At 35.7% G+C, this 15,137-nt stretch overlaps 3 protein-coding genes across 7 annotated transcripts in view; 1 reads left to right on the plus strand and 2 right to left on the minus strand.

The window, feature by feature from the left end:
• Positions 1-15,137, plus strand: part of LOC108969907 (proton-coupled folate transporter-like) — a 134,309-nt gene that overhangs the window by 75,981 nt on the left and 43,191 nt on the right. For 4 of the 5 annotated variants that reach the window (XM_018934899.1, XM_018934898.1, XM_018934902.1 and 1 more), the window contains one exon: positions 3,488-3,581. The gene's annotated coding sequence lies outside the window, so the exon portion shown is untranslated. Of the gene's footprint in view, positions 1-2,351; positions 2,394-3,487; positions 3,582-15,137 lie in introns of those variants that run through there. The other variant, XM_018934900.1, reaches the window with a different exon arrangement.
• Positions 1-15,137, minus strand: part of LOC108969910 — a 198,385-nt gene that overhangs the window by 37,391 nt on the left and 145,857 nt on the right. The window lies entirely within an intron of this gene.
• Positions 9,782-11,237, minus strand: LOC108969909 (alpha-tubulin N-acetyltransferase 1-like). The gene has a single exon (XM_018934905.1). The coding sequence runs from the start codon at positions 10,692-10,694 to the stop codon at positions 10,041-10,043; it is 654 nt and encodes a 217-aa protein (XP_018790450.1). The 5' UTR covers positions 10,695-11,237; the 3' UTR covers positions 9,782-10,040.

Below are 15,137 nucleotides of genomic sequence, written 5' to 3' on the forward strand. Positions count from 1 at the left end.
TTTTCTCCTCTTATTAATTTTAATTTCATAATATTTTTTTGGCCAACTTAAGTTACATAATAATCTGTACATTCGAGTATTTGCTGATTTAACATGGAAACTCATTAACTAAAGCAATTTAAGTCACCCGCAGGCATACATTATATTTGCCGTTAAGTTATTAATGAGGCTAAAGAGTTTTCCATTTGAAGCAAATCGATGTTTAAATGGAATAAAAGACCAAAAACTCAACTACTGAATCGAAAATTCACGATTTTTTGCTCAAAATGGTCAAAACGTATTATTATATATTTTCCGTTTGACACTGTGGAACCCAGTCATTGGGACCAATTTACAAATACTTTTAGATCATCACACACGAAAATATTGATTCCAATTCCCAAAAGGGATTTTCAGGCATACCTAGTTCTTAGTTTTCGACAACAGCATAAAAATCGTAGTCTAATTGGAGTAACGCCTCCACACTATACAGCAGGACGGGAATGATGAGGGACTTGTAGAGTTGGCTTTTTGCACGTTGACAGAGAAATATACTTTTCAATTGCCTACTCAGTCTGAAGGCAATAGTGATTCCGCGTTGAATTTAATGGTTGATATTGTTGTTGGTGTTGATGCTGGTTCCCAGATAAACGAAATTATCTACGATTTCAAAGTTATGACTGTCAACAGTGACGTGCGAGCCATGCTCCGAATGCGACGACTCATTATTTGAAGACAGGAGTTATTTCGTCTTGTCCTCGTTCACAACCAGATCCATAACAGTGCGACCGTGGAGGCCAACGATATCAATATCATCGGCGTACGCCAGCAACTTTACACTTTTATAAAGCATTGTGCCTTGTCTATTTAGCTCTGCAGCTCGTATTATTTTCGCCAGCAATAGTTTGGTCTTCTTGTCCAAAACCACTCTTAGTATCAAACGGCTCGAACGGGTCCTTCCCGATCCTAACGGAGCTTTTGGTGTTGCTCAACGTCAGCTTACACGGCCATATTAGTTTTGCGAGGATATCAAGTTCAAGTTCAGACATAGCGACATAGATGCAGTTTCTTTTCGTGCCTTCGAAGGCCGCTTTAAGATCGACGAAGAGGTAGTGTGTTTTGATCTTCCTTGCACGGGTATTTCCCAAGATTTGGCGCATCTTGAAAATCTGGTTAGCTGTTGAATTACAGTGCTTGAAGCCACACTGATAAGGTCCATTCAGTTTGTTGACTGGCGCAGATTATGTGGTCCCCTTTTTTGTGGATTAGAGCACAATTAGATTATAATAGTCGGACATGCTTTCATCCGATCACATCTTGCAATGAAGCTGATGCATGCACCTTGTTAGTTCTTTACCGCCGTATAGCTAATTATCGGCTCCTGCCGATCGAAAGTTTTGCACATGTCCTTCCGACATCAAGAAACTGCTAATTTGGCTAATTTGTAGGAAAGCGCATTTTACATGGAATTGAAGATAAAGCTATTTCTATGCGCTTTTTATGCTATAAAAGGTCACTTGTGAAGGGTATTATAGCTTCGGTGCAGCCGAAATTTTCGTTTTTTCTTGAACACATATTGGAGATATATTTTCAAAATAAGAAATCAAATTTAACTTATTCATATTATGTTTTGAAAAAGTAAAGACAAAACCTCCAACTCAGTTACTTCCTGGCTACATTTGGCACCATTTTTATGGAGTTTTATGCACTTGCAGCGCAGTAGGCATTTCTAGAAAATTATCACAGATTATTTCCTACAACCATTGTCAGCGTAGATTAGGTGCTTATACCTAGCGTTGGTGAGATCTCGGTAATCTAATCGGTGTGTTCTAGAATTATTACACAACTCCAACAGCGTGTACTGATTACTAAAATTTTATAGACCTAATAAGCATCACGTGTGTGTGTTATGTGTGTCTGAATTTCTATTTATACGTGTGTGTGTGTGTGTGTGTATGCGTGATGAAAAGCACGTAAATTCGGTTGTAGTTACGCGATCTCATTTGAAAAGATGGGCAATATTGCCATAATTTATAATCTCTCATTAGTATGAGTATCGGGCGGCCAACACAGCCACAGCACACACAAGTTCACAAGATGACCAGATCACAAGAACAGCTAATCATAAGACGAAATATGAGCATTTTATTGCATCCCATACACGCTCATCAGACATCATAAAAAAGACACTTTTTTATATAAAGTGAACACAATTTGTGGTTGGTTAGTTGGCTGACTGGTTGCAACCCTGTGCGCTGTGTCTGTGTATGCATGTGTGTTGGCTCAGCCGATTGTCACAGCAGTCGCACTCATTTATAAACGCCTCGAAAACACTTTTGAGTAATCAGCTGCCGCAGTGATGTGCAGCCAACGGTGGAAGCAGAGCGGCAGAAGGCGCGATCACTTTTATTAAGGTAGCAATAAAAAATGTATACAAATTCTGAGGACATAATACACCATACCGAAGAGTCAACATTGCAGAGAGTAAAGGGCAAAATGAGCATATGTGCTCCACACCATTTGATAACTGTGCCTGTGTGTGTTTGTTTGTAGTATGGAGCAGCCTACTAGTGTTTGAAGAGACAAATTGTGCAGCGCTCTTCACAAGTGGGTGTTTTTGTGGAGTACAGAGTTGTATTTACTTATGTATCTATATATGTATGTATGTGTGGAGGTATGCCGTGTTGCCGCATAATTTCTCGGAAGTTCATCGCATCTTATCTAGCAGGAGATATGCGATCAGTATAGTTTGAACAATCTATTAATTATATTAGAATTATTGCTCTTTAATTAATGGTATGTGCAGCTCAGTGTGTTTACTGCGGTATTCCCGCTTTATGGTCGTGAATTCGAAGCCTCAATTAAAGATACGGTTTTAACAGTTGTCATCTCTTAGTTAGTGGCTCTAAAACTACACGTATTTTTTATTATTTAATACTCCATTTCTTGTTTATTGCCGTAGACAATACTTACACGGTTATAGCCGAGTTTACAACAGCGCACCAATATTCTTCTTTTTCGCTGTTTGGTGTCAAACGGATATTCCAATTGTGGCCAGGTCATTCTCCATCTGGTCTTTCCAACGGAGTGGTAGTGTTGCTCACCCTCAGCTTCCGGTTTTTGTCGCTTTGGACAACATGACTTAGCCGGCGTAGCCGCTGTCTCTTACTTCGCTGAACTATGTTAATGTCGTCGTATATTTCATACAACTCATCATTCCATCGACAGAGGTATTCGCCTTTCTCTCGAAAACAATATGTGGTTTGAAATACAATTTTTGTTTGAACCACCCAACGTTTCTTTAAATCTGACTTTTTTTTAGAGATTGCAGTTCTAGAAAACCGTTCATATTATGAAACTGAAAGTTTTTGAAGATCATAGGGGGAAAGCTTAAAAACTATTAGAACTGAAAACGTGAATTTAATTTTTTTACTATTTTTGAATCATAAATATTATTAAGTTACAATAAATTCAAAAACTTAACGTTTGTTTTTCTTTATAATTTCAGGGTTTCATCACTCAAAAAACGATAAAACGAACCAAATTCAGGAAACCTCAGCTGGACACCAATATAACACCAATCTAAAGCAGCAAAATGAAATGTAAGTCAAAATTATTTTTTATTTTATTTATACATATGTATATATTTCTTCCACTTTTATCTCTCTTAATTTATTAAACTAATCGAAACTAATTACATCGATCAATGTGAAGCAAATTCAAAAAGTGCCTTTGCAACATTTCAAAATGTTAACTAGTATTCACCTTGCGCCATAAACTCGAGTTAAATATATTCAAATGACACTCTAAGAACGTCAAAATTTACTCTTTAATTACTTTACCAAAAAACTGAATGTGTTTCTTCAAGAACAAGAAAAAAGTAGTTCTTAAGACACTTGGACCTACATATGTCATAAGTATTTATTTAAGTTTAGTTCTTGCCTGATCATAAGTACTTGGGGCAGATCTGCTTCGTTATCGTGCAAATTGTTATTGATTTCCCATTGCTATGAGCTATTTGTTCAAAATATGTATAAAGTTTTCTTTTGAGCGTTCCCAGCGTGTATGGCCCACCTCGATTTCGTCTAAGGAGGCTGCTACCTTGGTCAATTTGGCCCGGAACATAAATTATGAATAAGTGAAGTTGACTTGCAAGTGAGCTTAAAGACTTCCTGCAATTGTGGACTACACTTCAATTAATTTGTGGCATCGTCAAGACAAGCAATGCCATTTATCTATCCGTGTATTTGGTTGCTTTCTGCATCCTTCCGTAGTTATTCAATGGAGCACCACAAGCATTCTCTATACTTAGTACTTCCGCTGGGAAGATACTGGCTGAGTTTGTTAGCTGGATAGAGGCAGATATTTCTTATGGTTTATAGTCAAAGATTTGGGACTTAGATCCTCAAATAGACTTAATTTAATTTAAGTTTATATTAGGGTAGTATACTGAACATTTTTACTTGTTAAATTGTTGTTACCGACTCTTTAAGCTAAATAGTGTGTCATGGCATAGAATTGTTTCTGGTACGTCCTTTCTTTTGCAACAGTAATATATTATTGTGCACTTGTCTCTATAATATATTTTCACTTCATTTTTGTTGTTAGCCGCCTTCGATGCGCCACTTCTTTGCCGAACCGAACAAGCAATTAGCATAAGTCACCTACACTGGTATATAATTTTTATAACATTAAAGAGGTATAATCGCTAATTATTTTATATCCATTTTTTTATACCAGTGTACTATGTCATTTTTGCCAATGACTTGTTCGATTCACTGCTCTCCAACATATTAGCAAAAATTATTAAAATAAAATTGTAGAGGCAAGAATTTGAGCTTTTTTTAAAGTGGCATGCAATTAATTTTTCCCCCCTTTTTTTCTTACCTATTTATTAAAATTATAACGAATACAAGAAAAAATCAAAAAATAAAAAACTTTAAAAAATTAGCAACTGATAAAAGTAGGATCTCAAAAAATTGGCACGCGACCATAACTGGCCGTAAAAGAGACTGTTTGGAATTTTTGAAACAGTAACATTTGGGGATATGCATAGTTACAGGCTATAGAGAGTCTAAGAAAGAAGTTCTTTTAAAATTACAGCTAAATCGGTGCAGTATAACCTGAGAAATCGTGGGTATGGCTTTGAAGAAGACAGCTACAAGAAAATCGCGTCTAAATTTTAGTTCCGGCTGAAAATTTATTTTGTCTCCACCAGATTTAATATACTTATGCCAACGATTGTTCCATTCCTCGAAACACTCACCATAAACACTTTATGGTTGATCGATCGGTGACAATCATGGCTCGATGCGATGGTGCATTATCATCGTGTAAAATCAATGAATTGTTCTTCCGAAGTTCCGTCCGTTTTAGACGGATTTTCTCACGCAAACTTCTCAATATGACCAAATAGAACTCCTTGTGGGCCGTTTGTCCCTCCGGAACTAATTCTTGATGCACCAAACCACGAATATATTGATAATAATTGAGCATTGCCTTGCTTTTTGAACATGTTTGGCGTGTTTTCTGGTTTCGGCTAATTTTCCCCCGCATAAATCCATGTCTAATCGGCAATTATAATGTTCTCCATGAATGTGGGATCGTAATTTGTGCGATGAAGCATGTCCAAAGAGACCTGTTTACGGTATTATTTTTGAAGAAAATCTAGGACGAGTCGCAAGAACGCTTTTTATACCCAAAATATCCACCAAAATCGTTTAAACGCATTTGCGAGAGATGTTAAGTTTTCTTGTCATCCCCTAACACATGCCTGACAATTTTCAAACACCACTTTTTTTAATATTTTCATCAGCTGAACAGGTTGAAGGTCGTTCAGAACGAGGTATGTCTTCAACGTTCCATCGACCGTGCTTGAAGGCTTTGTATTACTCGTACGCTTTTGTTTTTGATAAAACTAAATCACCACACGAAGTTTGGTCACAAATACAATATTTTAGATCAATTTAGTAAAATATACTTTTTTGAGATATCATCTACCCAATTTTCATTAAATAAAATATGGGTGCTATTTTGTTACATTTTATATTTACGAAAATAATAACAATTTTTCAAAATTCTTTTGTAGATGTATTCTTGAATAGTTAAACTTTGAAAATATAAAAAAAAACATTTCGTAAAAATATTTTTTTTGGATTAATTTAAATTTAAAAAAAATTATTTTTAATTATTTACATTTTTTTTAATACTTTTTTTTCTTGGGAAAATTAAATAAGATTTTTAAAAATCAGCTGCTTTAGAAATGTATTTGGAAATGTTTAAGCTTTGATTTATTATTATAAAAGTAACAGATGAAACATATCTAGAGCAAGCTATGTCAATCACAAATTTGAAAAGGCAATATCTAGTCTCTTAGCTCGCCGCTTATATTTCCTCATCGTCGAAATAAGTTTTTCTGCATTAGAAATATTTACAAAAGTATACACACAATCCTACAGTGGTGTGCCAAGTGCGAGTATTTTATAAACTCACTAATTAACTGCACTTATTCCGACTTACTAAATAATGACAACAACTTGCAACTTAACTAACATACCTCCCTCAGCATTTTAAATAACTCACCACGTGACTTACCGACATACATACATAAGCACACTCATTCCAACTTACAAAATACATACATACATATGTATACATTTATGTAGTATTAGTATTCGCGTGTGTGTGTTTACAAAGCCACTAAAGCTGAGCACCGCTGCCGCTGCTCAACGCTGAAAGACAGGATTGTTGCAAGCAAAGTCATATTTGCTTGAACAAAAACTTGTTTCAACAGACAATTTCAATCTGTGACAAATTATTATTGAATAAAAACGCAGCTAGAAGCCGCCGCAGTCCAACAAACACCAATACATATGCACATATCTACCAATAAGTATAAATATGTATATGTAGACATACTTTTGTATGTGGCTGTGCGTTTCTGTGCGTCTCCTGTGAACTCTTACACCTGTTGGTGCTCTTTCTGAACCCGAGCTTGCAGCTCTTTCGGCTGCTCTTTGCCAGCAAGCCGAAGCGAGCGGCGAACGGCGCTGACACACAACGCCACAATAATAATAAATTGTTCGGTCTGGCAATAAATAAATACAATTGAATTTGTTTTTTGTTTTTTTTATTTCGTTTAATTTTTATTTGCTTTTTGTTTTTGTTTTGTTGGTCGTCTACACGACAAGTCAATAAATTTTTATGTCTTTATTGTTATTGGCTATTGTTTTCATTTGGTTTTCCTAACAAAAATGTTATGGACCATCTACCGCGTTTAAGGCGTTTTTTCGTCCAAAAAAGTGTTACAAAATTTTTATTAAACTTTCTTGTACAATTTTAGTCAAACCACTTCTTAAGCAAGCCACTTTTGTTCGCGAAATAAGAAAGCTTACACACTTTTGTTGTGCAAATTGTTTTTGTTGTCTTTATTTGTTGTGTGTTTGAGCATTTTCGTAATTATACAGATATGGCCATAAAAATGTGTATAGTGGCTTTATCAAAAGCATCGCTTGTTCAACTCTTAAACAATTGTACGATTGTGAAATAAGCAAAATTGCATGTTTTAATTGTCGTGCCAATTGTTGAGGTTGTTTTCGTCACCATTGAGTTGTTGGTGTCAATTATTCAAATAGGACCACTTAATATGCATTTTTCTTTCAAAATAGCAAAAAACTACATATGCATCCATATTTCGTCCACTTCTTTACTGGTTTGGTGCCAATTCGAGATACTAAATGCAGCCAAGCCCGGCTCCAGCTGGTCTTTCCAACGGAGTGCAGATCTTCCTTTGCCAAACGGGTCGAAAACATTGAAAGTTAAAGTGTTTTCGTTCATCCAGACAACATGACCCAAGTGTAACCAGGTCTTTCTCCGGATTTTCCAATGGACGGTTTTCCTCTGCTTCCACAGATGGGTGCTTAATCAAAAACCTTAAAACGTGGAGTGTGCTCTTCAATCCTAGCAACATGTCGTATCCGTTGTCTCTTGATTTCGCTGAACTATGCCAATGTTGTCGTTTCCGCAAAACCTTTCTCTCGAAAACTCGTAACGTTGACTCATCAGATGTTGTCATCCTCCAATGAATGACTTATAGAGATTGATCTTTGTTCGTCGGGAGAGGACTCCATGTGTTGGCAAGAGTTATTCTCTGTAGGATTTCGAGACTGACATTATTGTTGGTGTTAATGCTGGTTTCAACATAGGCGAAATTATCTACGACTTCAAAATTATGACCAAGTCATCGCAAACGCTGACTGTTTGTTTAATAACAGCTGATATTTCGTCTAGTCTTCGTTCACAACTAGATCCATGCTTTAAATCGGTCCGCGTATTCTTTAATTAGTATTTAAAAGCTAAACGCCTTCTGAAGAAATTGCTTATCATTCGCAAGCGAGGTCTTCAGCATTATCCTTTTCACATAATTGAGATTGAACACATTTGTCGGTTCGGAAATAAAGTTTGCTTTTTTGAGGTATAGAAATATAAGAATACTGCTAAAACAAAATGTAATGTTATTTTAGATTTATTATCGTCATCCCAACTTAAAGTTTGAAATGATTTCAGAACGACTTTGTCCTTAGAAATCCATCTTAACAAACCAAGTGTGTAAAATTTTGTCTACCGAAGTCGCTGTTATTATCTCGACAATCATAAAATGCGAATATGTTGGTTTCCTACATATCAGTAAACCTTGTTCTATTAGCAGAGACCATTGACTTGAGTATATCCAACAAAATTCGTAGTCATTGTTAATTAGTGAGACCCGTTCAATTGATGAATTATGTAGCTAGATTCCTAGTTCAGTGCGATGAATACCGAGCTAACTGAAGCACTTTATACTCAGGCGTTCGTTATTGATGTGGGAAATACAAAAACCCAAACCCAAATAGGAATCAATAATTCCCTCTACCTAATAGAGCACACCAAATAGTAACTTTTTGTGGATTTAACGGCGTTTCGACAACGGCTGGATTATCATCCATTTTGTTAAAAAATATTGTTTATTGGGTTTCCTCTGCAATTTGTTTTTTCGTTCTGCTATTTCTTTTCCCCTATACTGTAGACCATACAGTATTTCCGGGTTCTCGGCCTTTTTTGATTTGGAAAGAGTTGTCCTTGCTATCGTTGATATTTTTCAAGAACCCATAGAGCATAGCGATGTTGCTTAGGATGGTCGAGCGGCTTCAGTTCTTGCACAAGGTGTATTTTGTATGCTTTCAATTTATGATCTCGACGTAAAATGCACCAAGTCGTTCCATACGTCAGTCCGAGTCGCTACGAACGGCGCCGAATCGACTCTTCACGGTCGTTGTGTACACACTCAGCTACGGCTACTACATTTTCTTCACTACGTGCTGGCCGTGGTCTATTCGATGGAATATTATCCTATAATGAATGCTGGGTCCCAAGATGGGTGATGGTGTTGCAAATAGTACGCTCAGTAGGTCGATTATGTTGACCATAAGTTGAGCGATGGGCGCGAAACTCATTCTCTATAGAACGTGAAGTTTCGTAACAAAGTTGAACCATTTGTAAACGGGTGACAAGCTTAGTCCATTAAGCAATATTCCTCTGCTGGTATATATGTACCTAAATTAATCCCTCATGTCCCTTTGAGTTATTATCGAAAGCAATAGTGTATTCACGAAAGAAATGGTTCGTAACTTCATAATTCTGAAAGATTGTGGATTTTTCAATAGTTTAAATGTTAATTTATTATTTTTTTTTTTATACATAAATACACACATATACATATGTCTATCTTTATATAGTATATAAATATAAGGGGCTTCAATTACAAAGTGTGATTTATAATTATTTTTCTTTTATTTATAATTTTTTTTTATAATATAATATTTTAAGCAGTCAATATGTTTTAGTAATATCATCAGAAATCCTGAGTAACAAAATATATGTTTTTCTGTTTACGTATACCTATGATATACTATAGAAACGCTATATGTGCTATATTAAGATCGTTACATAAAAATATAAACGTTAATAAAGTATAATATATTTTGTATAAATTGTTAAAGTACGATTATTTTGAAGTCGAAACTCTAAAGATATCTATTGGCCATAAGCATTCTACGCGAGCGCGTCATTTCATGCGGCTGTTCATTGGCTTTGTCATGCTCGAAGAAACCGTCGTAGAGCACAAAATGATTGGCTTGCGGTATGACATGCTCCAGACCGTAGTGTTTCTTTAAGAATCCCAAAAGCTTCTCCGACGGACGATCCACCGAACACTTGACCGGCTCCCACTTCTCCTCGCTTAACATAGTTTGGAAAAGTTTTTTACCCAATCCGCTGCGTTGTCGCTTATCGTGCACATAGAAATCCAGTATGCACGGTGCATTGTCCACCTTACGCGATTGACCGAGCTCATCGAAGAGATACAAATCTTTCATGCCGATCTTAAGCAAACCGACAACTTCATCGCCACGCCCACTATTAAATTCAGCAAAATCGGCCATCAGGTAGACAATTTGATTGTCCGACTTACGTAATTTCTGCGCCGTTGTAATGGGTATGTTCAGTTTTTGCGCGATGGCCGACAGTTGGCCCAAATGATCGATAATGGCTGACATTTTGGCCGTGGCCTCGAGCGCTTGCCGCCGATTACCGTGAAACGTGTGCGGCAACAGGCTGGAGTCGACCTTCACAATGGGCTGTGGAAATAGGCTGCGTATGTCGAATTTGAAAACGGCCATTTTTTGTTGCTTGTAAGATTCTACAAAAATATTTGTCGTAGTGGTGCTCGTATGTAGATTTTCGTTTCTTCGGTTGTGTAAATATGTATTTATGAAAATACACAGTGAGCGCTGTCATATAATTTTTAATTCTCTATTTCAAACTCAAATCGATTTTCAGCTTCGTAATGCGAACTTCACCACACAAGCGCTCCGTTATTCACGAATATCTGTCGTTGTTTGTCGCTGGCCGGTTTGCGGTTTGCAAAACTTTGTGACTCATTGATGAAATATCAAATTATTTATGAATTTTTTACTACAATTTAAGCGTTAGAAGAATATCGACACATAGTTTGGAAATTTGAAATTTTCGTAGCGTAAAATAATTCCGGGTTTTCTGTGACTTTATTCGATTGAATTGAAAACTTCACATTTGTTTGACACGTTGCTGTTGTTTGTAAACAAAATATACTTTTGCTTCAGACTTTTGTTTGTATATTTTTACGCAAATGCCAAGTTTGTAAACTTTTGATTTGATTTTCGTTGTTTTTGTTGTTATAGCAACAGCCAAAAAGCACATCAAGTGTTTACATGAGTCAAATGACAGTTATCGTTTGAGAGTTGGCTATGGCATGTGTTTGTTTACAGAAACTCGTATTAAAATAAACTTCGATACAGGGTTGCATCAAACCGACATCCACAGCGAAAACTTATTAATTAAAAATTATTTTATTATAATTATGTATCTACTAAACTAATTATAGTATTACCTTATCACATTTAAAAATAAATATTTAATGTACAGATAAATTTTACAAAATCTGTTAATAATATATTCGGTTCTAATCGGACGTATTCTAATGGCTGACAATTTTCTACTAGATGTTGAATTGTGAGATTCTCCAGGTTGCGATATGTTCAAACTGGCTGTTATGTATTTTCCCTATAAATGTGTATGTGTTAATGTGGTGTGACCAAGTCGAAAGCCAGTATATACAAGGTGCGTTAGAAAGTAAACAGGACTTTTTGAATCTAGCGCCCCCTAGTGTCGACTGGTGCTTTAGAATCTGCTATCTTTACCGATTTTCCAGTGAGAATTGCATCGATTGGAGGCGAAGTTATTGCGTTTTAAGTGTCAGCATGCTTGTGTTATCGGTGCGAAAGCGACCTTCGAATGAAGAGCCAACATTAAATTTTGTTTTAGAATTGATGAAACAAGTTTATGACGATGATTGCCTATCCTGTAGCAGAGTGCACGAGTGGTTTCAACGTTTTCAAAGTGGTCGTGAGGACATAAATGACGATCAACATGTGGTGATCACCGGAAATTCCATCGGAACTGTGCGTAAATTCATCAAAAATCAGCCGAAATCATCATTGAAATTCATAGAAATGGAATTGAGTATCTCCAAAATATCAATTTAACGCAGTTCCGCTCAGAATCCAACATTCGAAGGACGATTTTTTAACCAAAATTAAAGTCCTGTTTACTTTGAAATGCACGCTGTATAATGCACTGTCTGTTGGTTATTGTTATAGGAAGGATTGGAGGACATCGTTTGTGATTTATGTTTTTGTAGTAGTGAGAATATCGGGCCCAGCAATCCTTTTCGGTTTCACGATACAATTTTTTGGCTACATTTCTGGTGTTATTTTTGTTAAGGCTTCGGAGTTTACTTCGGAGTCTGCTATAGTATTCCCTTGTATGCCGATATGACTGGGAATCCACGACTATTTAATTTTCCCTACGTTGGGCCTAAGTATGTATCTGATTTGGCAAATCGTTTGGTCAGAAAAAATAACGTTAAAGATAGGTTTGAGTGATGATAAGCAGTCACTGAAGATTATATACTTGTCTCTACTGCTTTGCGCTATCTGGCGATATTACTGTGCTTTCAACCATGTGTGTAGAGTGTGTGTGTTTGCTTAAAATTTTCAAAAAGAGTTTTTAGGGCAAATTTGATAGGTGATCTGCGCATTTCAGTTTAGTGGTCATGATGAAAAGTGCAAAGGTAGATAAACCTGCTTCGATTAATAGTTTTACTATCGGAATAGTCCGGAATGCTCCAGTGGGCAGTCGCGCTGCTGTGTGGTGTTCGCCAATTTGGTGTTGCCCCATTTCGTTTTGAATTTTACTAAATATTAGGAATCCATAATCAATTTTTGCCAAAATAACTGATTTTTCAATATGAATGAGTGTGTTAGTATATAAGCCAGATCAAGTTTTCACTAAATATATATTTAAGCCAGAAATATATACTTATATAAGTAAAACACGTACTGTAATATGCATTGAGATATCTCACATATTGGCCGTAACATGCGATACAAAGTCACCCGGAAGTTCGAAAATCTTTATATTAGGTATATGGCGGCTCCGGGAAGTATTGATCCGATTCAACACATTTTTGATACACATAGATACTACTGTCAGGAAAGGATTCTCTCAGAATTTCAAATACGTACCTGTATCTCACACATTGACCGATATTTTCGTTATAAAGTCAACTTTAGCTCTGGGGTCCACATATTCCGTACCAAGGGGCTTGAACAGTTTTGGTTCCATTTATATACTTTTTAATCTTAGGGTGGTATACATTAAATGAATACATGGCTTAACTAAAAGCTATTTATTACAATAGATATGCGTTGGCCAAGTACCCTACCACTTTTTTCCATGAATTATGAAAATTTCAAACATTTTGCTGACTCAAAAAAGTTTGACCATATGCCTTTGTTTGAGGATTCAATAAACTCTCCTTAGCATATTGCTTTATAATTTTTGAAGCCCATATTTGACAAAGCCAATAAATTGGCATTTCTTTTCATTAGGAATGCTTTTTTACGTGGCGGGTTCCTGGGGACTGATGATTCTAAAATATACGCCTATAAAAAAGAAGAGTAGTATCCTAGAATTTACAGAAAAAATTAAAATCGGAAAAAATATTTGAAAGTTGGTGTTAAAGTGATTTTCTTGGCAGATGTTTGAATTGATCACTTTATAAGGCAAACCATTGAGTTAGCAAATTTTATTTTTTTTTTTTTTTTTTGTGGTAAATAAATATATACCATCAAAAATGACCCGGACTTGTTCACTTTACTTGAAAGTCGGCGTGTGGGCATCATGTAGATATCAGAGGACCTAAACATAAATCTTTTATCATCTCAAACCACTGTGGATAATATTTTTGGTACGAAGCGCGTCAATGTTACATTCGTATGAGAAATGCTTGACACGGTAGCTGCGGGCCTTATCTTCATTCAATTTTTCTTTCGTTCGGATCAATTTTTTGTATAGTTTTAGACCTTTCTCGAACATTTTTTGGTGACAACATTTGGCAAAATTTATAAAATCCGATAAATAATCTTTGATCAGCACTGATTGAAACGGAATGACTACTTGCTGATGCTATTGACACCAAAAAACAGGCCCAAATAGCTCTTTTCTTTATGCAGTATCTTTTCGTGAATATTTTGTTGTTTCAATTCGCATATTTGGCTGTTTAGATATTAGGGGTACCAAGGAGAGTAGGTGTTATAAAATTCGGTAAATTTTTTGCCAACGGATTCTACTGACTTACAATATTCACAATATTTTTCAGATTTTAAGGGGGTATTCTGGTTTAGAAGCCCGAATTTTAGGTATTTTTTTGAAAAACAAAAAGTTTCGTTTATTCCGCTTTTTTGTGGTTCGGAATTAAAAAAAAAAAAAGAAGCTCTTTCGAAAACTCTTCGTAGTGCGATACTATAGTGTATAAGAAAGTAGAACATGAGATATCATGCACACCGTTTCTAGAAAAGTATGAGAAAAACAAGTTTAAAGTTTGAAAACTTTAAAAAGCCGCGAAACGGTTTTGTCGGCGCGTCACTAAATGAGCTGTAACTCGGAAAATAATATGAATTTCGAAAAATCCTCTTAAAGACATGTGCTTGAAGAGTTATACTATAAAAATATGCAAAAAAATCGATTTTTCGAATTTCTAAACCGGAATACCCGCTTAAAGCGCAAAGAATCAAAACTCAAATTTTGTTTCAATGTGAGTGGTTTCCATTATATCGTTTGTCCTTCGGCTGTAAACTTATGAAAAGTGATATTAAGTTATTTTGCTTTTTAGGTAAGGATATATGTATGTCGCTAAATGAAAAAGAAAGTGTTTGGAAAAAGTAGAAAAAAGAAAAAAATCACTAATACCTAATTCATCAGTCACACCTCACAACAGCAAATCGAAAGCGAATCAGAAAACTTAAACAAATTTGATTGAACAAAACTTGTAAAAGTACATATTTATCAGAACCAAGCACACACGCAAACAACGTAACTAAAATTAACGACACTTACATGTGTTTATCAGCCGCAACAATAAATTTGAACCAAAGAACTAAAGACTTAAGACACAAACTTGCAGTAAAATTTTAAATTTATTACAACTGCCTACCCTATCGACCAATCTACATTTAAACACA

The sequence above is a fragment of the Bactrocera latifrons genome, unplaced genomic scaffold (genome assembly GCF_001853355.1).
Source record: "Bactrocera latifrons isolate USDA-ARS-PBARC rearing strain unplaced genomic scaffold, ASM185335v1 scaffold_27, whole genome shotgun sequence".
NCBI classification, from domain to species: domain Eukaryota; kingdom Metazoa; phylum Arthropoda; class Insecta; order Diptera; family Tephritidae; genus Bactrocera; species Bactrocera latifrons.

What these genes read in the sequence shown, in the direction of transcription:
- LOC108969909 (XM_018934905.1), bottom strand. Translation starts at nt 10,694, where the DNA reads ATGGCCGTTTTCAAATTCGACATACGCAGCCTATTTCCACAGCCCATT.